The 26,862-nt window shown below is 31.8% G+C and overlaps 1 protein-coding gene across 1 annotated transcript; it reads right to left on the bottom strand.

Moving 5' to 3' along the window:
- LOC132714984 (uncharacterized) lies at positions 1–25,766 on the bottom strand. Its single transcript, XM_060697941.1, has 7 exons — positions 25,588–25,766; positions 8,307–8,409; positions 7,782–7,897; positions 5,666–5,773; positions 5,377–5,433; positions 3,666–3,736; positions 1–850 (listed from the first exon to the last, which is right to left on the bottom strand). Exons 1-7 carry the CDS (start codon positions 25,649–25,651, stop codon positions 536–538), a joined length of 834 nt encoding a protein of 277 aa, XP_060553924.1. The 5' UTR covers positions 25,652–25,766; the 3' UTR covers positions 1–535.
- Between the last annotated feature and the right edge of the window lie 1,096 nt (positions 25,767–26,862).

The following is a 26,862-nucleotide window of genomic DNA, read 5'->3' as shown; positions in this document are numbered from 1 at the left end:
TATGACACGTTTATTTATTAGCTTGAAATACAGAGTGCCCAACTTATAACATTTTGTAATACTGTCCATTTTGTAATACTGCCATACAGTGCAGTAGTTGACACATTCTTTTATTGAAAACATATATCTCCGCAGTAGATTTTCATTTCAAATTGCTATATGTCATGTATACACTGGTGTCAATATATATGTCCTGTAACTCAATTATTTTAATTTATATTTATTAACAACTTTTAGCTATTTAGTGTGTTCATTTGAAAACAATGATGACTTTGAATAGTTTATTAATTGTCTAGAAATCCCCCCCCCCAAAAAAAATACAGAAGCATATTTCCATTTTTAAACAATGTTGTTTCTATGTAACAAACCTGTGTAATGGCAGTGATGCCAAAATTGTTCAGCTGGGACAAGACTTTTCATAATTGTATGAAAAGAACTTTAAATTTTATGAACTGTTCCTATTTGTAAATCTCAGTCATGACATGTCATCGTAATTAGTTTTGTAAATAATACAGAAGTCCTAACTAAGACGGTTTCAATAATCCCCATAGTCACTGTCTCCGCCGTCTCCACCGTAATTTCCGTAGTTTCCGTAATACTCGTAGTCTTCGAAGTCTCCGTAATCTTCACTGTCTGAGTTACCTCTTTCTGCTTCTATTTCTGCACGACTACAATTTCGACAATTAGGATACTCCTTAAGCAGTTCATAATACATATCATAGTAGTCGAGGTCCACTTGAGATGGCTTCTTTGTTGTTGTTGTTGTTGTTGTTTCAGGTCCTCCAAATAAGCTATTACCATTAATTTCATAATCATTACTTTTGTAATCGTAGGCATCTTCCTTACAACACTGAAACATCATGTATAAATATTTTAATGGTGTCACAAAAAAAAGAAAAAAGAAACAACACAAAACGTTCCCAATCCTCTACTTATTTTCCGATATGTAGTTAAATGAGTGAAATGAGCTTATTAGTCCCCTACCGGTTTAACCCGAGGGGACTTTAGGTTTACCCTCCGTCCGTCTGTCCGTCCGTCTGTCTGTCAGTCCGTCAGTCCGTCCGTCCACAAAACTGGATCCCGCAATAACGCAAAAAGTACTTAAAATATTTTTATGAAACTTGATATATGGATAGATGGCAGTATGGAGATTATGCACGTCTTTTTCTTTTGTTCCTATGTAGAACATTCTGGTTTCTATGGCAACAAATAGTCTGAAAATATGATGGCAAATTTAACACATAAACTGGATCCAGTGATAGCTCAAAAAGTACTGAAAATATTTTTATGAAACTTGAAATATGGGTAGATGGCAGTCTGGAAATTATGCACATATTTTTCTTTTCTTCCTATGTTGAATATTCTGGTTGCTATGGCACCAAATAATCTGAAAATATGGCAAATTTAACACATAAACTGGATCCAGTGATAACTCAAAAAGTACAGAAAATATTTTTATGAAACTTGAAATATGCGTAGATGGCAGTCTGGAGATTATGCACATCTTTTTCTTTTCTTCCTATGTTGAAAATTCTGGTTGGTATGGAAACAAATAGCCTGAATTTCAAATTTTTTCAGCTTCTTCACCATAAGTTCTTTATTTCTTAAGGTGTTTACTTCAAACTTTAAATATAAGTTTCTGGTCATCAACCACATCATATTTGACAAGGTTTACAACTCTAGCACAAAACTTATCAGTATTATCTCCCTTGAACTTAGAATTTTTATGAAAAAATGTTGTCTTTTTTAAATAACTTCTTTATTATTTTTAAATAACTTTCCTAATGTATCTACTTCAAACTTCATATATATGTTTTTTATTATCACTCAACATTTTTGAGAAGGTTAAATACTCTAGCAAGACTATTTCCAGAATTATGTCCCCCTTGAACATAGATTTTTTTCGAGAAATTGGTATTTTTTACTCCAACTCCTTCATTCCTTATAGGATTTACTTTAAAATCCCACATCGTAATAATATGACAAGGTTGTATAAACATAATTTCCTTACTAGGCAAAGAAACTTAACACATTACTGTGATATAGAAAACTTAGAACTCAAAAGATATAAGTTCATTCATGTCATTCATTCACTGGTAAAATTGAATGTCCAATGGCCCATCAGAATGTTGCTGGGGTTCTAACCGGTAGGGGACTTATGGATTGCTTGCAATACTGTGATAATTGCTAGTTTCTATTGAGGCATAGATACTGCAGTGTACGTAATCACCGACTTTAGCCGATCATCGACAAATATTTGGTAACTGTTAACTTTTTACTATATATTAATTTTATATTCACTTCAACATAGTTTTATATCAAGAAAAGGACAAGTATGCGTTTGCCAAAAATAATCACAAAGTTCGAGCACTTGAAAAAATATCACAAAGTTTTCGAAGATACCAAAGGGTAGGATCTATAACTTAAAGTAAATGACGATTATTTACACATGAAATGATTTTTGAAATGATTTTCAACGGTTAAATATTTTTTTAAACAAGACCCGTACACATACGGCGCGCTGCAGTTTTCTTAGCGTTGGATAGTCAGTCAAACAAAGGAAATAAAAATGCATTCCAATTTAATAACTTAAAAACGTTTTAAAGTTTAAACAGTTCAACTTTGACAATTTTATCAAAAAGGAGCATTACTTGCAAAAAGGAATATCTGGTGGAATGTTTTGATTGTCAACATATATATCAAATTTGAAGTGAAATTCATTGATAGTTATTTGGAAAATGGACTTTAAACAAAACGTTGACTATGGCTAAAAGTCTAAGCGGCAAAGGGTACATAACTTTGCAAACAATAATTTAAGGATTATCTGCCATTTTGAAATGGCGTCCGTTTTTGACAACAAACATATATACCATGTTTGAAGTGAAAAAAGCTTAAATTGTTTCTTAAATACGGACATTAACGAAAGGGTAATCGAACGCCGACGAGAGGGTCATGATAATAGCTACACTTTGTTTCTTCGGAAAGTGGAGCTAATGCTGACAGATAGAGAGGTACTAAAAAAACAGTTAATGACGAGACGCCGGAAAAAAGGTGACAGCTTCCACACAATACTTACTGAATTAGTGATTTGCGGATATATGACAAAACTTAGCTACGAAAGGACAAACATCTATGACAATTTTTTTCTTAATTTCTACATAGTTTTATCCACTGATCTACATTTTTAAGTTATTATTTCTTGAAAAAAATGTATGATGAGATATATAACTTAAGTCTAGAGCATTTTAAAGTCAAATTGGAACAAGTTATAAACTTTTGTTTAGCTTTTGTGATGATATTTTCCTGAAAATATATAGTGGGCAATTAACCTTAACTTTGTAGCAATGATCGAATCTTGCATTGAGGACGTGTAGCCCGGCCAGGCTGTATTACTGTTAAGTGTTGAGAATTGAGTACCGCTCAAGCCGGTGCTAGGGGCGTGAGGCATGTTGCACTTATTCATTTTCCTCATGTACAGAGTCAATCAAAAAGAGTCTGCAATTCTTATGTAATTTTGTTGTGATTAATGCTTCCGAGGGATCACTTTGTTTCGAGATTTTTGCACACCTTGTGTTTAGTTATTTACATCATTTAAGTTTCAATGGCAAGTACTTACTTTGAAGCAATAATTAAATTACATAAATTCAGCTGGTTATGTAACATACCGGAAGAGGCATTGTCCATGACCCCGTCGTCGTTGTTGTTGTTGTTGTAGGTGTTGTAGCCATTTCGTCTTCTGTATAATGATAAAACAACATATAACCTGATATATGAAATGTTAATATATCTGAGGGTATTCATATCAAAACATTATATATAATATGATAATTAAAATGTTAAAATATGTCAAATTATAACCTATTTGTCTTTTAAATAAGTGGAATTTGTTTTCCATTACGGCTATCGCGACAAGCATATGAAACAATGAAAACTCACGCTTATGATGGTAAAAAGGCAAGGGTATGATGATGAAACGCCGATAGTACGATGCTATATAGTCCAAATAACGAAACCACGATAGTGAAAACTAAAACTTTCGAGTTTTTACCATCGGGCCTTCGGCTTTTCACGGTCTTGGTTTTCATTATTTGGACTTTGCATCAACATATTTTTGACTTCTTTTTCGTATTTTCGACTTTTGACCATCTTGGTTTCATTATTTTTACTTTTCGTCGTCGTACTTTCGACTTTTCATCTGACATTGTACCGTCGCGTTCCTGTCTGGCATGCGCACTCACACACTTAAAATGCATGATGATATAAGAAAATATTTTTACCAAGGGAACAATTTCACTGAAATAATTATGTCAATTTGTCAGCATATGAATGATGCAATGATACAATTATGAAATGTCCACAATACGAGGGTGAATGTCGAAGTTACGAAACAACGATAGTGAAAAGTCAAAAAGTACGATGTTGAAAACACGAAATTATACAGAGTTTTCACAAACACGTTTTCGTTATTTTGATTTTTCATCAGCGCACTTTCACTTTCGTGGTTTCATTGATATGACTTTTTCACCATCGTAATTTCGTGTATTCTTAGTTTCGAGCTGTTTTGTGTAAAATATTTATGAATTCTACTTTTAATACAAAAATCTAAGCTTCCTCGTATAACTGTTCTTTTGCCGTAATTTTGCAAAACATGATTTGAACACACTTAGCAGTGATCTCATATACAATTCTACAAATGAAATATCTTAGCGCTTTTTAAGATTGTTTCAACATTAGACTATGCAAAATAAAGTATCAAAGTTCATGATTTACACAACAAATATTTTTAAAAGCTCTAGATCACAGCGCTTAGAACAAACAAATTTTTAAAAGTTTTCCTTTATGATCCCTGACGCAGGACATTATCGAATGCTTCACACCAAATATCTGAGCTTCTAAAGAGCAAAGCTTTGAAAATCTAGGACAGTGATTAACTGTACCATGTTAAACATTAAAAATATCAAATGATTGAAGTTTAGGGAAAAAATGTTTAAAAGCAAATACTATTAATAACACTATGTAAAATAAAATCACATGACCCCTTGGGCGGGCCCTACTTTGACCCCAGGTCTTGATTTGAACAAACTAAATAGCATTCCATCATACAAGACATCACACCAAATATCTGAGCTCTAAAACTTGAAATTATAGAGATGAAGCTTTTGTAAGAAATAAAGGTTGAAATTAAAAAAATCTACTTAAGCTTCTCTAAACCAGATACAGTGTATGCTATAGTCAGACATTTTTGCACAGAAAATCGAATTTGTATCAAATCTGTGTAAGTGGTTAGATACAGAAGAGATGTCACTGGAAACACACAGTCAAACATCAGTGACATGTGCTAAGGTACCCTAAAAGAATAAACCCCAAAGAATTTACCAGTGCAATTGCAGACACGTGTTTGTTCTTCATACATCACTTCATCTCGAGCGTCACCTGAAATAGCAGGATTACCAGCGGAATTACCAGTTACTGTTGTAAATGCTGATATTTGTTGAGGAACTTAAGAGTGGTATCATGTTGAGTAAATTCAATGACATTAAAAATAAAACGTCACGTGGTAGAACTACGCGTATATATGCTTGTATATGTATATATAAAGAGCGTCTTAAAATAAATTTGTCAAAACTGATAAATTAACATCCTGAATTTCAGGAAAAACACTTACTTTTACAAAGAACGTCATTGTGTATAGGTGGGGGATTGTTACACTCTCGCTGTACAAGTCTAATATTCGACATACAGTCACATTCTCCAAGCTGCCAGTCGGACCACCCTGTTCAAAACAAAACAAACAAACAAATAATAGAAAGTTTGGTGGCATACTTTTGTCACCAGATAACTATATAACTAATTAGTAAATTAAGAGGTTAACTAGTTACGCAACTAGTTAACCTCTTAATTAACTAGTTAGTTAAATGGTTATCGTAACGGGAAATAAATGCATGTTAGTGCCTACAACTGCCATCCTTTTATCATTTTACCAGCTTAATGTTAAGTGGTTAACTAGTTACGTAACTATTTAACCACATAATTAACTAGTTAGTTAAGTGACTAAATAGCTACGTAACTAGTTAACCGCATAATTAACTAGTTAGTTAAATGGTTATCGTAACGGGAAATAAATGCATGTTAGTGCCTAAAAATGCCATCCTTTTATCATTTTACCAGCTTAATGTTAAGTGGTTAACTAGTTACGTAACTATTTAACCACATAATTAACTAGTTAGTTAAGTGACTAAATAGCTACGTAACTAGTTAACCGCATAATTAACTAGTTAGTTAAGTGATTAAGTAGTTACGTAACTAGTTAATCACTAACCACTTATCCAAAATATCGCTTAGTGGTTAACTAGTATCATAACTAGTAAATCACTCAACTAACCAGTTAAGTAATTAGTTATCTAGTTACGTAACTTGTTAACCTGTTAACAAACTAGTTAGTTAAATGGTTATCATAACGAGAAATAAATGCATGTTAGAGCCTACAACTGCCATCCTTTTATCATTTTACAACATTAAAGTTTAGTGGTTAACTAGTTACGTAACTAGTTAACCAAATAATTAATTAGTTATTTAAGTGATTAACAAGTCATGTAACTAGTTAATCACTTACCACTTATCCAAAATATCGCTAACTGGTTACCTAGTTACTTAGTAAATCACTTAAAAAACTAGTTAATAATGTGGTTAACTAGTTACTTAACTATTAAACCCATTAATATTAAGCTGGTAAAATAATAAAAGAATGGCAGTTGTAGGCACTAACATGCATTTATTTCCCGTTAAGATCTTTTATTTATTGAACAAATTAACTAGTTAAGTAACTAGGTAACCTCTTAATTTACTAGTAAGTTATATGGTTATCTGGTGGCAGAAATATGCCACCATAAGAAAGATTCATTACAATCTTAATTTTAAATAAGTTGTCTCTAAGAAACATTTTCTTTAGATCAGTTGAATAGTATTATGTTTGGCATTTAGTTTTGATAATGTTTAAAATTATAATAGATATATCTGTCTGAACCAGACACGAACAGATACACACAAATCACTACTCAGAAACTTGAAATCGGAGTTCTTGTAATATCTGTTTGTATTCTATTATCCTTACGGGTATCATTCAATTGTAAGTTGTATTATAGTTTGGAGACCTTTCAATTGAAAATGTGACAGAGTAAATTCTTATACCCATACATGCGCAGTGCGTTCCCTAGAGTGCACTGCTACCCGAATCCCAGTCACCGCACTGTCTTTCGTGATTAAAAATACAGCATGCAAGTTGATTGGTAATAGTTATAGTATATGAAACGAGTTAGTTACAGGATATAACACTATGGCTGGGATGACATCAAGGGGTGTTTCTGCTACAAAATCTTGCAGAAACATCCAGAGATGTCGCCCCAGGCAGTGTTATACCACCGTAACTAAGGAGTTTCATATACTATAACTGTTTTATCGCATTTTCATTTTTTGTAATAGAAATCAGAAAAAAAAAATGAAAACTGATAGTTTGTGGAGAAAGTTATTCGAATTCAAAATTTAAGGGCTTTTTCAGTGGAAATAATTCATTCAGCGTTATTAATTATAACAAAATATATATAAAAATAACATTTATCAAAATAATTTTACATTCGTACAATTAAACGATTGTAAATCTCTGTTGGCATACCAATTATATATTTTTATATTTTGAAATATATTTTCATTTTTTTTTTTCCTAAAGATAAGTATAATTGTGAATAAGGACATAGATGGGACTTACAATGAAATGAAATATTTACCTGGGCAATTTGTACCATCATTTATGCATTTCTCTTTCTTTATGGCTCCAATACCGTTGTCCCGCTGACAATCGTGCGTATCTGATTCCTCACGGATGCAAAACCGCAACATAAATCTAAAATAATTAACGTAAACAATATTCCAAAATATAGTACATGTATCTGAACACTGAATGATACTATTTTAATAATTTTTATTGCTCATTTTGCTTTAATGAAATTCTTACAGATAGTTAAATATAATGAATTTAAACATAACAGTCAATGACTTTGACAGAGATTTTGCAGCGTTCCCTTAAATTTATTGGCATAAATCAATGTTAAAACTTATTTGCGTATATGTTTTTATTCTTATAAACCACACTTATCGAGGATATGTACAAGGAAAGTCAAATATAACTTTGATAAGAGTGCTGTTTCTTTTTTAGTGCTGCTTCTTTTTTAACAGAGAAGCGAAAGTTACGATACAGTTGAAAAAAATATGTTGAACAGCTTCAAAGTTGCTATCCCGTCATACTGACTTACATTTCTCCCTGTTCGCATTTTCTCCTTTGTCCTGATTTTGGAACATGACAGTTACAGGGTTTGGCGCTACATGTTGTTATTTTTTTCCACTGTGTCCATCGAGCTGAAAGTAACATGGTAATTTGCATTAGTACACAATCTAACGCATAGTTTTTAAAATGCCAAATATAATTCAATGTTATGATTGTTGAAGCACAAATTAAATAGACTTTAATACTTTTTGTATTCATGAAAACAATGGCAACCCGATCAAATAATAAATTAATTAATAAATAACTATCTAAAATGTTGTCGAATCAACTCGTACAGTTGACAGAACAGAATTTTATTTTGAATTTGTACATATATACTCTTTATTGCCACTTTTAAGTGATTTACATAATAAAACAATGTTAGAAACTGAAAACTAACAAATAAAAATATATACAATTTTGCATAACTATGAAAAATTGGTGTTTATAAGATGCATAGCATATTGGTTAAGTACAGATCAAATGCAACTTGAAATTATAAAGTGAAAATAGTATAAAAATCAAAATCTGAATTTTATACTTAAACTAAAAATAATTATCGAATAGATACAGATTATATGAGTGCATGAGTATTTACATTTTCATTACACAATTTTTTTTCTTGTGATATACTTAAGATGCTGTACAGCTATCACTGATGACAGTATGGTATTAATTTTCTAAAAAAACATAATTATGACAACGAATTTTTAACATAGTACTGTTAAAGCAAAATCATAGTCTCTGCGAGATTTGTATAGACCCTTTCATTTAAGACTGGGTTCAAGTTGTCGCCCTTGGATGACGTCATCGGGGGATACGGTGGACAATGCCGATACGATTGAGTACAATAATAGAAGGATATAATTACTCTTCCCTGACTGTTATCGCTTAAATGAAAGGGTCTATTCTCGCGATGGTTGGTGACACTGGGTTCACAGACGATGGGGAAATATTCTGCGACTGTGGAATCGATTAATATTAATCGACGATTCGAGAATTACAAAAATAGTGTTCAATACTGACTACGCTAAATGCAACAATAACTGGTCTTCCGATATAAAACATGTCATGACCATACTTGGATTAGACTCAAATTACGACAATAGAACAGTTATTAACTTATCACATGCTAATGACCAATTATTCCAATATTTGGTCAGAAGATGTCCAAACAGTGCCAAAAATACAGTGCCGAATATTTGAAGAAAGAGCTTTAAATGCGAAGACTATGTATTGTTGAACTTGAACAATAACGAAAGATCAATACTGTGTCAATTTAGAACTGGTATTCTACCGTTAAGAATTGAAACAGGACGTTACATTGGAGAACAGCCTGATCAGAGATTATGTAGACTTTGTACCTCGAGTCGTGTAGAAGACGAGAAACATTTCTTTTTTCAGTGTGAACAGTATAAAGACTTGCGTAAAAATCAGTTCAGAGCTTTTTTTGATTTCCTTAACGATCCTCTCATGGACACGAATCAGAGACTATCTCATATTGTTTCAAACAACCCTAGAAAACTTGCAAAATTTCTTATATCCGCTTACCTTAAAAAAAAGTGTCTTGTTCTCATAGTAATCAATTAACCTTGACTTTTGACTTAAACCATTGTATACATATAGTCTTGTATATGTAATTAAAATGAACCCATTTTGCAATGAATGTGTATATAATATAATTATGTAATATTGTAATTCGAAGTTTTCTTTGTTTCACTATATGTCTGTGTCCATTCTATTATTGAAACCTTACCTCTTTTTATATACATATATACGATATTTTTAACGCAAGTTCAGTAACGTAATATTGTTGTTATTCGAATACTAAATAGTGTGATCACTCTATCACCAGTTTAGTAACACATTTTAAGTGATATAAACTTTCAAAAGTAAACTATTTTCCAAATCTCAACCTGTGTGTGTGTGTGTGTGTGTGTGCGCGCGTGTGTGCGTGTGTGCGATGGTGTGTATGTGTTTACGATTTGGTTAAACGTTAGTCCAGTAATTCAATCTATAATGTCGTATCTTCTGCACAGTAACTGGTATTGCATTTGTATTTTAAATGTATATATTGTTATAATAAATGTGCTGCGTAGTACTTGAATAATGTGAGTATATATGCAATTTTGTTTTTTGAAGTTTAAACCTGAACAGGGTCAATCAAACCGAGCCTGCAACATTTTCAAGTTTGCCGTGTTCGGCTTTCTTTATGGATTCTGCATTTATCTATTTTATGATCACATCCGTGTTATTTGTGCCGTGTGGCGGCTGTAAAACGTCTCCCCGTACATTTAATCAATGATGTTATATTTTCGATCCTTGAAAATCGTTCAGCACGACATTATTGTTGTGCTTGTGGTATTTTTAGTTTCAACTTTTCGGCATTTTCTAGTTGGGTCGTTCCAATATTCCTACTTGAATAAAGTTGAATCACCCTTAGGATATGTTGCCTGCTTTTAAAATTTGTCTTTTGACGTCTTATCTGTGATACGCAGGCTTCATAACCTCTGATCCCCTTTCAAAATTCCATTTTATTTAGTTCCGCCCATTGTTTTCTCGTTTAGGGCACACGCTTTTTATTATTTGGGGACCATACGCCGCTTTTCATGGAATGGCACGGAAGTGTCACATTGAAGGTTCCATGATAACCGCCGTATGAACACATCTGCGGATGTTTCTAAATTCAAAATTTTACTATTTCATGTTTAAATGTTGAATTCTGCTTAAGCCGGTGCTAGGGGGCGTGGACGGTAACTTGCACTTTCCAGTGCCGTCCATGAACAGGCTCAATCAAACCGAGCCTGCAACATTTTCAAGTTTGCCGTGCTGGGCTTTCTTTAGGGATTCTGCATTTATCTATTTTAAACACTACTTGTTGCATTTCATATTTATGATCACAATGTTAAGGAACTTTTTTCCGCTTTTCAGTATGGTTAACGTAAATTTAATTGTCTATTTAACTTAGATATGTATGTTGCTAATTAATTGAAGCATTAGTTCGTGTTTATATGTAATCAAGATAGTCCGATGTTACTGCTATTTTACATTTCATCCATGTGGCCACTCTATTTAGATACTTCATTATTCCTTACTTTTATTATGTTAAAACGATGTACCTTATACGCAAATTCATTGAGAATTTCTAGCTCATTTTAGCAATATATATTTGTACCTTTACATAGTAACTAATTAGTTGTTTAATAGATTGTATTGACATTAAATTTTGATAACATAAGAAAATATATTACTAGTATTTTGTATATGTTCTTGTACTTCAGATCATCCTGTGTATAAAAGAAGTAACTTTATAGAATTATGTAAATAATGACATCATTGATTTCCTGGTGACATATAGGCCCAAAGGGCCGGGTGCCTTTTGTTTAATCTGTATATTATGTATCTATGTCATGTATGCACATGTCACGAAAACTATAACTTATCTTATCTTATATATAAATATCTGTTTCATTATGAAAAAAGTTCTTGTCTAATCTTATCCAATTTAAAGTGTCATACCTATTTTCAACAATTGTAATACCATCCGATATCAACTCTTTATAACACAGAGCAACCCCTCCACTGGACCTTTAAGCATTACGATGCTTAAATTTTCCGTAAAAAGTTTGCGTTACATATCCATTTAAATTTATATCACTAGTTTTGTTTACCAAACAATATTATCATGTTAAGAGACTGTCATTTTTTGTCAATTTGTCCCGAATTTTTGTCAACACGTCCTGGGTGAGTCAACATGTCACCTTCTATTCAATAAAGTTGTTTAAAAATGACTTTCATGTAAGAAGATATTTGATATCAAATATGAAAACTGAAAAATTAAAGATTTCTTATTAAATTGAAATTTGGTCAAATAGAATAATGTGTGTAAATTGATATGATAAAGTGAAAACCTTGTTTATATTTCCTATCAAATTAACATACTTGCATTTTAACAGATCATAAAACACACGTGTATAGGTCTAACATATCTTTACAATAACTTTTAAGTTTGCTTACAAATTAGGTACAAATTAACTTTCTTCTAAAATTGACCAACGATAGTTTTTATTATCAAAATAAGCAAAATGAAAATATTTTCCTGACAAATTCATAATACAATAAATATGTATTCTATGATTCTCAATTGTTTACTACTTCATTTTCAAACGATTCAAAAGAATACACGAACAAATTAGCCCACGTTTTATAATTGACGTCACGAAGACAATGAAATCACTCTCATTTAAACACTGAATGATATCAGATATCCAGAAACATCTTAAAATTCCTTTTGTTCTACTTGTAATGTTGACATGCACCACTAAACATGTATAATATTATAAGACAATGAATATGAGTTTTATTTATATCAAAAGAATCTGATTTTATAACTTGAGACAGATACCACCATTCTAAAAGAGAATATTTCATCTCTACTAGTATTCTCTATTTAATCTAGTGTCTATACATTTATTTAATTTGAGTTGTGTAATGTTCATTATGTATAGCGTAATCAATTGTGGAATATGTAATTAATGTAGCGTCTAATTAAGATAAGAAACAATTCCGGTCTTAGCGTTGTTTATAGGCTATCTAACACCTGTTTGGAGTTTTGATGCGTAGCAATCTATTTTCTGAATAGCTCAGTAGTTAAAACGCAAGACTGATGATCTCGAGGTCGTAGGTTCGATACCTACTTTTGCCACTATTATTTTTTAAATTAATTTTGTTTATCTGATGTTTATATAATTTTTCATGTTCATTAATCTTCTTTCAAGAATTTTCATGTTCATTCTGGAATATTCTTTCTCTAACTTGTTTAGTATTCTAGATTGTTCATTGATAGTATTTATATGATGACTGTTTGTACTTCGAGATGTGTGTGTGTGTGTGTGTGTGCTAATTTGTGCTATTGTGTGATGTTGATATACTGATTGTGTGCTATTGTACTTATGATATCGTAAAGCTAACATACTAAGTAGTTATATATTAGTTTGGTTTCTGTATTCTGTGTGGGAAGTGTTTTGGACATATTGTGATATTCTGCTGTGGACATTGGGCATTGGTTTAATTTGAGTGGTGGACAATTGAATTTCAGACTGTGAGTCAAACCTAAATTTCATAAGTTTTGTATTATTATAAATAACAGTTTTTCTTTGATTAACAATTGTCAAATCTTTGCTGCGTTATCGTCTCTGTTGCGTTTAGCTCATAACAGTGTATACAAAGGTACGTTAATACAGTATTATGGGAAATTAACTACAATGAAGGGACACAAAACGATGCAGAACAATATAATAACATGAACAATATTTGTCTATACGGCCACAGAGACGACATCCCAAACAGACATCGGGCATGACAGCTGAACTGGTAGTAACTGAATTAAATAATCAGCTGAAAATCAACTTCACAATCAATCATATCAGTATCGCTCACAGACTGGGTCGATATTTACCGGGTAGAACCAGACCAACAATAGGGCAGTTTGTTCGCAGGGAAGTAAAGGGAATTGTTATGAAAAATGTGAAGGAGTTGAAAAATTCAGAAATGTCGATAGGCCATGACTTAACCAGGCTTAATCAACAAGTTTTACAGTCTATTAGACTCAAGGACAGAGATAAAGAAGAAGACGATAGTTGGTATTCAAACGGAAAAATCTTCATCAGTAAAATAGCTCCAGGAAAAAACGGCAAACTTGAGAACCGATCTTTCCAAATCAAACAACGTGACTTTGCGTATTGGTAACGTTAAGATTGGCCGCAGAAAGAAAGATAAACACAGGAGAACACGAAAGTAGTTATTAGGGACAACAACAAAACAATATCATACTTTAACTAATTTTATTTTATAGTCATACATAGTGGCATATGTAATTTATCTCACTGAGTAATGTCTTAGTTTATCTTTGGCATTTTATGTGCACGACTCCATTAATAAAAGCCAAAAGGTTTGGATACCGGGCATACAAAACCCTGTTAGGGCATCCATAGCAAAACAAACAAATGACACAAAATCAAAACAAGCAAATGGAACAAACTGTATAGCTTTTTGGAACAGTATGTTCTAGAAAATAATTGATCAAAGCAATACTAGTCTTTCAATTCTTCATTCACAAAATAGTCAATTTTCACAAATGTATATGAGCAACAACACAGCATTGACACTGTTGCGCGAAATTGGTTCTGGGAAGCAGAAACCAGTATCGCCAGTATCACAAAATGTCTATTCGCCGGCCGCAAAATGCAAATTTAGCAGACACAACATGTGAAATCTAGTATTTGAAAGTTCATAGAACACATCTCTGGAGTCGCACCGTTGTCGAATTCTCTCTGCTGGTGGTTTTGGCCCAAGCAGTTTTCCTAAAAGATACCTCTTCCGTGGTATTTAGTAGGGCTAGCTGTCTTGAAAAACGTCGCTTTGTTGGCTAATCTGAAAACATATCAAAAGAGGACAGAAACAACAAAACAAGCATGACACTAGTATTAAATTTAAGCTCAAATCTTTGACACTTCACACTCATAATTGACGAGGAGGGCGGGTGGGTTTTTTCAACAACTCATTTCTTCCTTGTTACAATATTCGACGCCAGCGTTAAAAGGATATGACGTAGATACAGTACCTACGTCATAACCAGGGCAGGGTATAAGTTGTTCCCAAATAACAGAGACTATTCTATAGAAATAGTCATCATTATTAGGGACAACAACAAAACAATATCATACTTTAACTAATTTTATTTTATAGTCATACATAGTGGCATATGTAATTTATCTCACTGAGTAATGTCTTAGTTTATCTTTGGCATTTTATGTGCACGACTCCATTAATAAAAGCCAAAAGGTTTGGATACCGGGCATACAAAACCCTGTTAGGGCATCCATAGCAAAAAAAACAAATGACACAAAATCAAAACAAGCAAATGGAACAAACTGTATAGCTTTTGGAACAGTATGTTCTAGAAAATAATTGATCAAAGCAATACTAGTCTTTCAATTCTTCATTCACAAAATAGTCAATTTTCACAAATGTATATGAGCAACAACACAGCATTGACACTGTTGCGCGAAATTGGTTCTGGGAAGCAGAAACCAGTATCGCCAGTATCACAAAATGTCTATTCGCCGGCCGCCACTAGACTTCGGATGGTGAACGGGAGATTTCCCGTTTTCCAGTCGAAGGCTCCGCCAATAACATACAATATTGGCTTCGCCAATATCATACTATTATTGGCTCCGGCGAATTGAATACTTAAAAAAAATTAGTCGTGCCCAGCCATTTCTATGATTTATAATACAACACTGCCATGTAGGTAATTCAACTTAGCAAATAAAGCAGCATTCCAACAAAATATGCATATACTAGCGCTCATAAATCAAATATAACACTATCTGAAACACAATAATTTGGGTAGTAACCATCAAGATCTCGAGTTCAGTGCCATTTCTCTTGGCATGAATTAAGCAAAAGCATTCAAACTGCTCCAAATATGTGCTAGCTAAATGTATATACTTTTGACAGTGCATGTTTTCGAGATATCAATTTAGCAATAACGTTCAAACTGCTTCAAATATGTGCTAGATACATGTATACAATAAGTGCATTCAATCAACTGAACTATAAATTATGCATCAACACATCAACTTTTCAAATATACCTTTCCTGAACCACTCTATGCCATAGGTGTTCGGCGCGCTGATCAGCCACCCACCCCACAACCCTCCCACCCCCCAAAACCATTTAAACTGCAGTATTTTTCATTTGAAACATGTTTTAATATTTGGTATATGCTTTTAATTCAATTACCTTCATTTCCACAAAAAAATAAAAAATTGATTTATATATATACATATTTAGTAAAGGTATGCAACTCGCTGCACATTTTTCAGCACTCATCTTAATAATAATTGAACTCCATAACCCCAACGTTTTTTCCCAATTTTCAATATTATGGTTCTGAAGGGTTGGAGGGCCGCAAAGTGGGCGAGGGTCCCCCGGGGGCAGCCACCAACCAACGCGCCGAAAACATATGCCCAATACAATAGTGACCATCAAGATCGTGAGACCTGCATGACTCTGAGAGCAGATATTTCCAATTGCATTCCATGGGTTCGAATCCTTCCAATTCAACCAACATGTTTAATAATGTTACATTAATCAGGTTTCCATTTGTTTTTAAATCGCATGATGTAAACACTTACACTCCATGCGGTAAAGAAAACTAGCAACAATTTAATGCATCATATCGTCGACAAGGCAGAACACTTGTATTACATTTTAGTATGCTTAGCACCTATTAATATTGTCATTAGAATAGCATGCAATATTAACGTGTAATTTTTTACCCCACAATTGTACATAGGTTGCCACAATTGAACATAGGTTCGAGCTATATTTTTCAATTTGCAGCATTTCACACCACCCATCCTGGTCAGTCCTGGACTGTCTTTCTTACAACTGTGTGAAGCGCTTATTTAAAATAGGTACTTATACTAATATACTTAACTGAGCTGTAAAAAGATTTGAAACAATTAATAGATTTCATGGAATATTTACTAATAAAATATCTTTATTGGCCAAAAACATACTAAATTCCCAAACTCCAAGAATAATGGTTTAAGCTTTTTGTTGGACATAAATTCTACTGCCAGTGTTATCAGCAATTACACAAAATATTCTTTCACTGGTCAGTTTGCAGCATCCAGCTATAAGTGTCAGTTAAAGTTGTTTGATTCTGTATTGGTTATTAGTCAATTCAACCAATTAATAGACTTAAATAAACATTGATTATAATAATACACATGTATTTACATTTTATTTTAATTGAAAGCCACATTCATTAATCTATCTGCAAATACAGAAAGAATTTGCTGATTTTCAGCCAAGACATTTTGATTATCAAATTAAGTAGCTGCTGAAAAAACAATAATAGCCTAATAATATGGTAATTTAAGTTTTGAACAAAGTGAAACCTTAGAACATTGCCAAAGTATTTGCATCATTTTATTTAAACATTGTAAAGTTAGTGCTTTTTATGTGCCTTATTATTTTTATTGTTAATAAAATAATCCAGACAGAAATCAACGAAGTTTATTACCATGAAGATAAAAAGGCAATCATTTTAAGAACAAAAATTATATAAATATCAAGAGCTTATCAATTTATTACAAAATTATAAAAATATTTTTACATTTAATTGACACTAATAGAATGTAAACAGTACTAAACAGTAAACAGTATGTAATAGATATTTTTGACATAATGCATAATGCCCATCCAAGGCTTTAATTATAATGAGTGAACAGGTGAAAGTCAAATAAGTTTAAATCTTGCCATAATTCCTTTCAATTTTTATAATGATTATGTACTTTCCATTTATGAACAATAAATCAATGCCATTGGAAATTACCCAAAATGTTCAATTTATAAAAAGTTTGGGACAGTCTTTTTATATTTTAGGCATACTTATATTTTATCCTTAACATTTTAAAATATCAGCTGTAGGTCAATAACCTTTTTTTCAGTCAATATTTTGAAACATAAACTTAAAAGTCAATTCAGCATAACTTGACCATGACAAAATAGGCACAATGTCATTTTAATATCATAACCATATTATTTTGAAATTTAATAGGGTGTACTTTTCACAATAAAATATTGTTTCAACATGGAAATTAAAGTAAGACGATTTATATTAACTTTTTAAATATCAAACCTCACATTCTCTATTAGTTTACATAAAAATTGGTCTTGCAATTCAACCAAAGTTGGTATTATACTAAAGCCAAGAGAAAATTGTCTTGAATGATTTTTCCTTTGGAACAACATTCAACAAAGAAAAAGTTAAACGTTGAATGCATGATTTGTGTAAATATTATCAACAGTGTTTAACACTAAAATTTAAGAAGCGTGTTCACTTTAATCACTAGCTTAGGGGAATGAGTACCTATCATATAGCATGATATTACAAGAAATCCTAAAGAAATGGAAAACTTTTAACCTCTAAATTTAAAACTTCAACCCTCTAAATTAAAGTTTTAAGTTTAATTATGTGTAGATCTATTGTCAAACTATAAGAAAAAATAAAAAGTAAATGATATACTTTCAAATTTAAAGTTTTATATTTGGATGGTGTTCACTATGACTAAATCATCAAAAGGGGTTCACAATCATTTAATAAATTAGCTATCCATTTATTATATTAAAATATTTATCTTTTTATGTTGTGTAAAGTAAATAAAAGGTGCAATGGAAAATAAATTTTATAATGAAAAGTGAACTACAAACTTGTCAACTCAAAATTGCAATAAATTGTGTGACAAATATAATTTGTTATAAATCTGTACTGTAATGTAGCCTACACCATGAATTATAAAACAACATAGTCTATTTAAATTATTATTATATTATTAATTTATTATTATCAATAATTTATTATTATTATTATTATTATTATTATAATTATGAATTCATGATTGTCTTATTATTATCATTAGATCACATGATCATTATTTTTATTATTATTACTATTATCAATTCATTATTATTATTACTAATTTATTATTATTATATCATCATCATTAATAATTTATTATTATTATCAATTCATTATTATTATTATTATTACTATTATTTATTTATTATTTTATTTTTATATATAATGTTTATTAATTTACTATAATTATTATTATCTAATATCTTACTCATGTGACTGATGTTGCATTGAAGTCTGCATCTTTTTAATTATTTGTGCATTATTAATTTATCAATTTCTATTTAATGTGATTTTAACCCCTTCTTATCCAACATAATTTGCTTATTATGCATACTTAATTTTACCATGAAAACAATAGGTCCTAAAATAAGGCAATGTATTCCACATCTATGATAACAAATACTGAAATATAACTGAATAATTAATTTGTTCAACTTGTAGATCTAAACCTAGGTTTCACATTGTAAAATAATGTATAAAATAAACATTTAAACAGGAAATACCTCACCTAATACTGTAAGGAACTAAACTACTAGCTCTACTAACATCTGTCACCAATTTATCTCATACAACAATTCATCAAATGTCAGGAAGTCCGCACAAGACGCTGCTGATCACCATCGCATTTATTTCCACATTTCCCATACAGACCAGTAGTGTATTGTCTTTTCATCACATTCTACCAATCTCGTCCAGCAAAAAGAAAATTATAGATCTATTTTGAAGATTTAAAAGCAAATAAAATATAGTTTAAAACTGATTAGCTAATAATAACTGATTATTATGAACCTGTTAGATTAATAGACACATTTTTCCTAATTCAGGACAATTAGCACAAGTTAACAAAAAATTCTCGCTTCCACCATTCTTAAACGCCATTGAAAATAGCAAAGTGCACCTACTGACCTAGCTAGATCATCGTATTATTTATGTAGATCTATCATAGATCATTATTTTTTTAAAGGTTTTTCATTACAATCATCATCGTTACATCAGTAACTAATAACACCGCGAATGATTTAACATTATAAGCGAAATAGACATAGCTTAAAATGAATAGCCGTGGGGGAGAGTAGATCCATGGATCGTCATCGTAAAATTGTCAATTTAGCATCAGCATAAAGCTAGACAAAGTACAATTCACAAAACAATGAATATAAATAATTTAAATTTAAACTGTTCTCGACAACAATCTGTTGAATATCTAAATCTGAAAATTGAATAAGAAAACTTCTCTGTCCATATAATATCCTGCTTGATTCAGTGTTCCATGTTCCACCAAAGAACAAATCCGCTTCAATCGTGGAAAAAATATCAACAAAATTGCTGCTTATAGGGCACACAGAAAATCACCGACGTCTTATCGATTCATATCTAGAAGATATTACTATCGATTGCTGTTTTGATCAGCGATTTTTTCCATTTTTTTCAACAACTCATTTCTTCCTTGTTACAATATTCGACGCCAGCGTTAAAAGGATATGACGTAGATACAGTACCTACGTCATAACCAGGGCAGGGTATAAGTTGTTCCCCAAATAACAGAGACTATTCTATAGAAATAGTCATCAGTACGCAGACAAAGTGACAATGTCCATGACTTTAAACAATGAAAATGTGTAATTATAAGATAATGAATTTCAGCTGTAAATGAATATCGATTTTTTTAAAGGATGAAATATATTTATGTATTTGGTGGGGTTTTTTTTAATGAAAAAAAAATAGCTTTAAAGTTATGAGTTAATGGTTAAATATTATAAAATGAAAACTGTCCAGTAAAGATCTCGCATATTTTAAATTTCGTGAGTAAATGTGTACAGTATCAAAATATGTTTAATGAGAATCTAACGTAAATAAAAATTTGAATATTGAACCACCACGTATCCAGATATCTATCAGTCTACCAGTCTTATGTTCTATTTTTGTATAAAACGATAACATAGATATAAGGCAGACGACAACTTTTATACAGACGATACTTTTGCGATAGTATACATCAGTTTTATTAATTTTTAATGTTAAAATTCTTTACATAAATATCATTTAGATATTAAAAATTAAAAGAGCTCTGTTTTGGAGGGTTTTTTAAGACTTACAGCAAATCATTGTCATTTAGAATTATACACTGCCTAGATCTAGCTAGATTCTACGGAAGCGTCCTGGTGCCAATTTAACATAAAAAAGAAAACTCCTACGCAGGACTTTGTAACTCCTACGTAGGACTTAATAACTCCTACATAGGAGATAAAAAGCCTAATTAGGAGTTTATAACTCCTACGTACGACTTTATAAGTCCTACGTATGACTTTATAACTCCTACGTAGGAGATATAAAAACCTAATTAGGAGTTTTAAAGTCCTATATAGGACTTACAAACTCGTAGCGTAGGACTTTATAACTCCTACCGTAGAAGTTAAAAAAGCCAATTTGGCAGTTTGTAAAACTCCTACATAGGACTTTTTAAGTCCTTTACGTAAGGGACTTCATGACCCTACGTAAGGACTTTATAAAGTCCTACGTAGGACTTTATAACTCGTACGTAAGTAGAGATAAAAAAAAAACCTAATCAGGAGTTTTTAAAGTACTACGTAGGAGTTTAAAAAAGTCCTACGTAGGAGGTTTATAACTCCAAAGTAAGGACTTTATAAGGTGTTTCCTCTACGTAGGAGTTATAAAAGTCCTACCGTAAAACTTATAACTCCTTAATTTTAAGGCTTTTTTTTATCTGCTACGTAGGAGTTACAAAGCCCTACGTAGGATTTACAAAGTCCTACGTAGGAGTTAAAAAGTCCTACGTAGGAGTTTAAAAGTCCTATGTAGGAGTTAAAAAGTCCTACGTAGGATTTAAAAAGTCCTACGTTGGAGTTATAAACTCCTAATTAGGCTTTTTTATCTTCTACGTAGGAGTTACAAAGTCCTACGTAGGAGTTATAAACTCCTAATTAGACTTTTCTATCTCCTACGTAGGAGTTTTCAATTTTTATAAAACATGTTTAATTGGCAACAGGACGCTTCCGTAAGATTCTCACACGCAGAAAAATTTATGTGCATTTGCTATGAAATGTACATGTTCTATATTTTAACTGATAAATGATACATGTATAATAATATCTTTAGATTTTTCGTACTGATTCCTCATACGAGATTGCATAAAACTCATCAATACATTAGTTATACTTAATATCTTTCACGTTTATAGTCTATGTTGATAATGATCCCATATATATTTACTTAAAAACACATTGTACCACAGAAAAAATCCTTTAGAGGAATAAAAAATTAAAAAACATTTTTAGAAGCCATAATGGGGTTTTTTAAAACATAGGAAGAATGAATTTTTTTTTTAATTGAATGTTTAATATTTTGGAATTAAAGAAAAACAAGTATATCAAAAATTTTTTGGAGGCCCCGAGCTTTTATATATATTTTATATAAATATAAAAGTATTTATTAAATTTTATTAAAAGCGAAAACAAAAATGAAAATTCGAAAATCTTTGCAATTTCGTATTATGAAGCTTTTGGAATAAAAAAAGCGGAAAAAAAACAAAGCACATTAAAAACTTTCAACCAAAAATTTTTTATATCGCACAAATATATAAATTGAAACATTTTATTTTGTTCTCCCAATATGAATATAATTATTCAAATGTTTAAGTATCATTATCATGCTATTTTTTTAAACAAGTTATATATTTGTTCATACATGTATGCGCATAATTTGCCATCTTGCCATGAATGATTTAATTGATCGTATGCTTAATTGATGTAATGCTCATAAGTCAAATGTGATTTATTGCTTAACAAAGCTTCTTTTTCATACCTTTTTATATTCTCTTAAAGTCTAAATTTTAAAAATGATGAAAGAAATGAAAATATAAATAGACCTGACTTCATGAATACATAAACTAACGAGAAAATAAATGTTCCAATCACAGACAATACATTGCGTATGTAATAAAATTCCTTAAAAATAAACAAGTCATTGGGTACGACAATATAGTAAATGAACATATCAAAGCAACATTTATAAATGAAAAGAATAATTGTTAAAATTTTAAATCTTAAATTAGAGACTGGTATTATTCCTGAATTATGAACTATTGATATAATTAACCGAATATATGACAAGAAAAGCATTGATGCAAATATTAAAGACGACGGCAAAACATATCTGATCATTACTTGCACCTAGATTCTTAATAGAAGAAATGAAAATGTGACATAGAGGCTAGGACCCTGTTCAAGTTTAAACTTGGACCCAAAAAGAATAGACTATGTCTCTTGTCAAGATGCCAGATACCAGATACAAGTATAGCTGAGTTATTGGCATGTAACAAAAGCTTAATGCTTATGATTGAAGACATTCTGTTTTTCTCTATTTCTATGTCATTGACATATATGAAAAATAGGAATTATGATGGAACCCTGTTTGAACCAAAAAGGAAAATTGGAAACCCCAGTAGTGGGAATCAGTAACCAGCCACATCCCACCAGCTTTGTCCTATTCAGGAAACATAAACTTGAAACTACTATTATTATTTATTGTTATTACTTTTGCCAGATGCTTGAGGTTTCATGTGCATTATGGTGTTAACTGTATCAATTGCCTTTTGTATATCTAAAAGTATCATGCCTACAATATTGCACTTGTCCATTTCATATCTATGTCACAGGGTGAGAAAAATGTGCAGCCTACCGGGACCCGAAACCCCGGGCCCTCGGGAAAACCGTTCCAAGGCTCTACCGACTTTAAACTATCCGGCCCCTTAGCATTTTTTCCCCTTTTTAATTTGGAACAGTTCTGAACCCAGACATACCCTTTAAACCCCAATATTGAAATTGGGCCCCGAATTTACAATGCTTTCAGGGGCAATGCCCAATTGAAAATCTGAAACTATAAGCACACGGTTCCCCCCTTGGGGGCCAAATGTCCCCAAAGGGGGTGAAAATGTGAAACCTGACCGGGGCTCGGGAACCCCCGGGCCTTCCGGGAATCCGTTTCCCCGGCTTTTAACCCACTAAGGGTATTTCCCGGCCCCCTTACACATCTTTTCCCCTAAATTTGGGAACCCGTTCTAACCGTGGGCATACTTCCCCCAAAAATTAAATTTAAATTCGTCCCCCGAATTTCACAATTGGGTTTTACAATTTCAATTAACAGTTAAAATTAATTCCCTTTAAAATTTAAAAAAAAAAGAAAAAAAGAAAAACTTTCATACTGTCTTTAATTTAAAAAACTTTTTTATATGTTTTTTTAATTCTGTTTACTAAAAAAAATGCTGAGACAGTTAGATAATGCCAAATTAATTTTTTCCCGGTTTAATTTAAAAAAGTGAAAATAAAAGTACTATATCAAAAAAAAAGTAACAAATTTTTTTTAGATAAGAAATTTTTATGATGTTGGGTTTGGGGCATGTTTCATTTTTTAAAACACCCGAGCCCCCTGAAAATACAAAAAAACCCGGGGCCACTTTGTTGTATTTTTTTATATTTTTTGTCCCTTTCGCCCGGTTACTTCTTCGTACATTTTCGGTTTTTTTTGTAGCATTTAAAACCCGCCCCCCATCCAAATTTTTTCCACTGGAAACAATCACCCCTATGAAAAAAAATCTGCCCGAACCTGGAGATTAAAAAAAGGGGCTCTCCATTTAAAAACAAACACCGGCTGTCCTTTTTAAACTTCCCCCCTGTTAGAAAAAAATTTAAAAAAAACAATTCCCGAATATGACTTACTGAGGGGCTTGTAAAATTTAAACTTATTTCAAACATTTTTTTCCCTTTTAAAAGGGCCATACTAACCCTTTCTAGGGAGAGAAGTTGGGATATTTTATATTACCATGCAACCGTCCCCGGGGGATTTCCCCCGTTGACCCTTTTTCATGGGAATGGGTACTAATTTTAAACCCCAAATGCTGAAAAGGTCATACCCGCTATATCTCACACGTTCAGAAAATAAAATATTTTGAAAAATACAGTAAATAAACCTCTCCTAAAGATAGGCATATAACCACAACGTACAGGCTAAGTCACCCTTTACAACATTTCTTTCACTCTATTGCAAATAAATTGTTTAGCCAGCTTACACTGGGTATATACCTATAAACTGTAGAGTAATAAACACATGTATTATTATTTATATATTTTAATGTAAATATGATAATCAAGATCAACAAGGAAAGGTGGCGTTCAGTAAACGCAACCCCACACGACCCAGCGACTAGAATCACTTTAATAATAATGTCATAACTGTAACTCTGTAAATACAGATATATTATACAGTCTCATCATAGCTATAGATATCAATGTATGGGTAATTAATAATTCCAGTACATGGATGGAAGTCAAAATCTAGTAGAAAGAAAACTATGGTGTATAGAATAAAAGTAAAAACAAATCTCAAATAGTTTATATCATATAAAGATTGAGCTGTGTCTTAGCATTTACAGAAAATGATGAAAAATATTGGAATTACCCAAACTGGACTTTTTTGTGGTTTGCGGCATTTTCTGTATTTTGTTTATAACCCATTACTTCATGACCATTTTGTGAAAAATGGCTGTTTTCGTTGAAAAGCCTCCTGTTAAAAGTTAAAATTTCTATGACACTATGAAAAAGGCTTTTCAAGGCTGCTTAAACTTGGCACAATGACAGTGGGGCAAATACATTGCACACGTACCACTGCGCACGGTAGGTGTGCTTACACATTACACGTTAGCTTAAGCCTCATAAAACAGAAAAACTAAAGTGTTAAAACAGATAATAATTTATCATACCAGCTTCACTGGATAAAATCCACAATGAAATGCAGCACAAAACAACAGAACCTAATGCACGCATATTTTAAAATAATTTTATGTCCACTTTATTTCATGATCGGTTTAAATGCACGGTAAATTCACAGAATAGAAACATAAGCTGTAGAACAACCGGATATAAAATAGGTCAAGTAGAAACGGAGGTTCCCTACATTATTATAGAAGAGTACGAAATCCTAATAGTGTCAAATGAAATAAAAAATAAAAATACAAAGGCGTTATAACGCGAATAAAGGCGTTATTACGCGAATCAAAAGGCGTAATAACGCAAATAAAGGCGTTATAACGCGAATCAAATGGCGTAATTACGCAAATCAAAAGGCGTAATAACGCGAAAAAAGGCGTAGCAACGCAAATAAAGGCGTAGCAACGCGAATAAAGGCGTTATAACGCGAATCAAAAGGCGTAATAACGCGAATCAAAAGGCGTAATAACGCGAATAAAGGCGTAATAACGCGAATCAAAAGGCGTAATAACGCGAATAAAGGCGTTATAACGCGAAATGAAAGGCGTAATAACGCAAATCAAAAGGCGTAGTAACGCGAATAAAGGCGTTGTAACGCGAACCAAAAGGCGTACTAACGCCAATTAAAACGCATTATAATGCCAATTTAATACCATATTTATACTAATCAAATGGCCTGGTAACGTAAGAAAGCAAGACCAATATTGATCTGAATTTATTCCTCAAGATATAAACTCGTATAGAATAATATAATATATATTTACAATAACTAACATTCCATTAGCGCAGTAATAATGCAAACTATTTGTCATAAACTAATGAAGACTCTTTAATATTTGCCAATTTAAGGTGTCTGGGGGCCTTATAGGTCCATTGGACTGGACGTAAATACAGTTAATCTGAATTCGCGTGTATCATATATTGCTTTTACACATGTCACTATAGTAAATGAATTTCTTTTCTTTTCTTATCTTATCTTGTCTTATATGTGCGTCATATGTTCAATTATCTTCGGATATATCCTATTTGATTACCTTATAACATCTAGTATATTCTAATTATGTGAATGCCATTCCTTATTAAGCTATAGGTAATATGCTATAGGTAACAAGATTTGGGAAAACGTAAGGTATAAGCTAGTCACATTAGGGTGATTATTGATAAGTACGTTTGAATTGGGGATAGTGTTTCAGTTAAGTCACATTCCCTTCTTTGTCTATGTAGAAAAGTATCTATAGTTGGGTGAAAGTTAACCTTTAATCTGACGA

Source organism: Ruditapes philippinarum, unplaced genomic scaffold (genome assembly GCF_026571515.1).
Source record: "Ruditapes philippinarum isolate M1 unplaced genomic scaffold, ASM2657151v2 ctg355_1_1_1_1, whole genome shotgun sequence".
In the NCBI taxonomy this organism is placed as follows: domain Eukaryota; kingdom Metazoa; phylum Mollusca; class Bivalvia; order Venerida; family Veneridae; genus Ruditapes; species Ruditapes philippinarum.
The sequence above is the reverse complement of the archived record's forward strand: the minus strand, read 5'-3'. Positions and strand labels throughout refer to the sequence as shown.

Excerpts from the sequence above, each read along its gene's own strand:
- LOC132714984 (XM_060697941.1), bottom strand. The coding sequence starts at position 25,651 with ATGCGTGCATTAGGTTCTGTTGTTTTGTGCTGCATTTCATTGTGGATT. Across the intron at positions 5,774-7,781 it reads TGATGGTACAAATTGCCCAG|GGTGGTCCGACTGGCAGCTT; the intron begins GTAAATATTTCA and ends TGTTTTGAACAG. Across the intron at positions 3,737-5,376 it reads ACGTGTCTGCAATTGCACTG|AAGACGAAATGGCTACAACA; the intron begins GTAAATTCTTTG and ends ATCATTATACAG.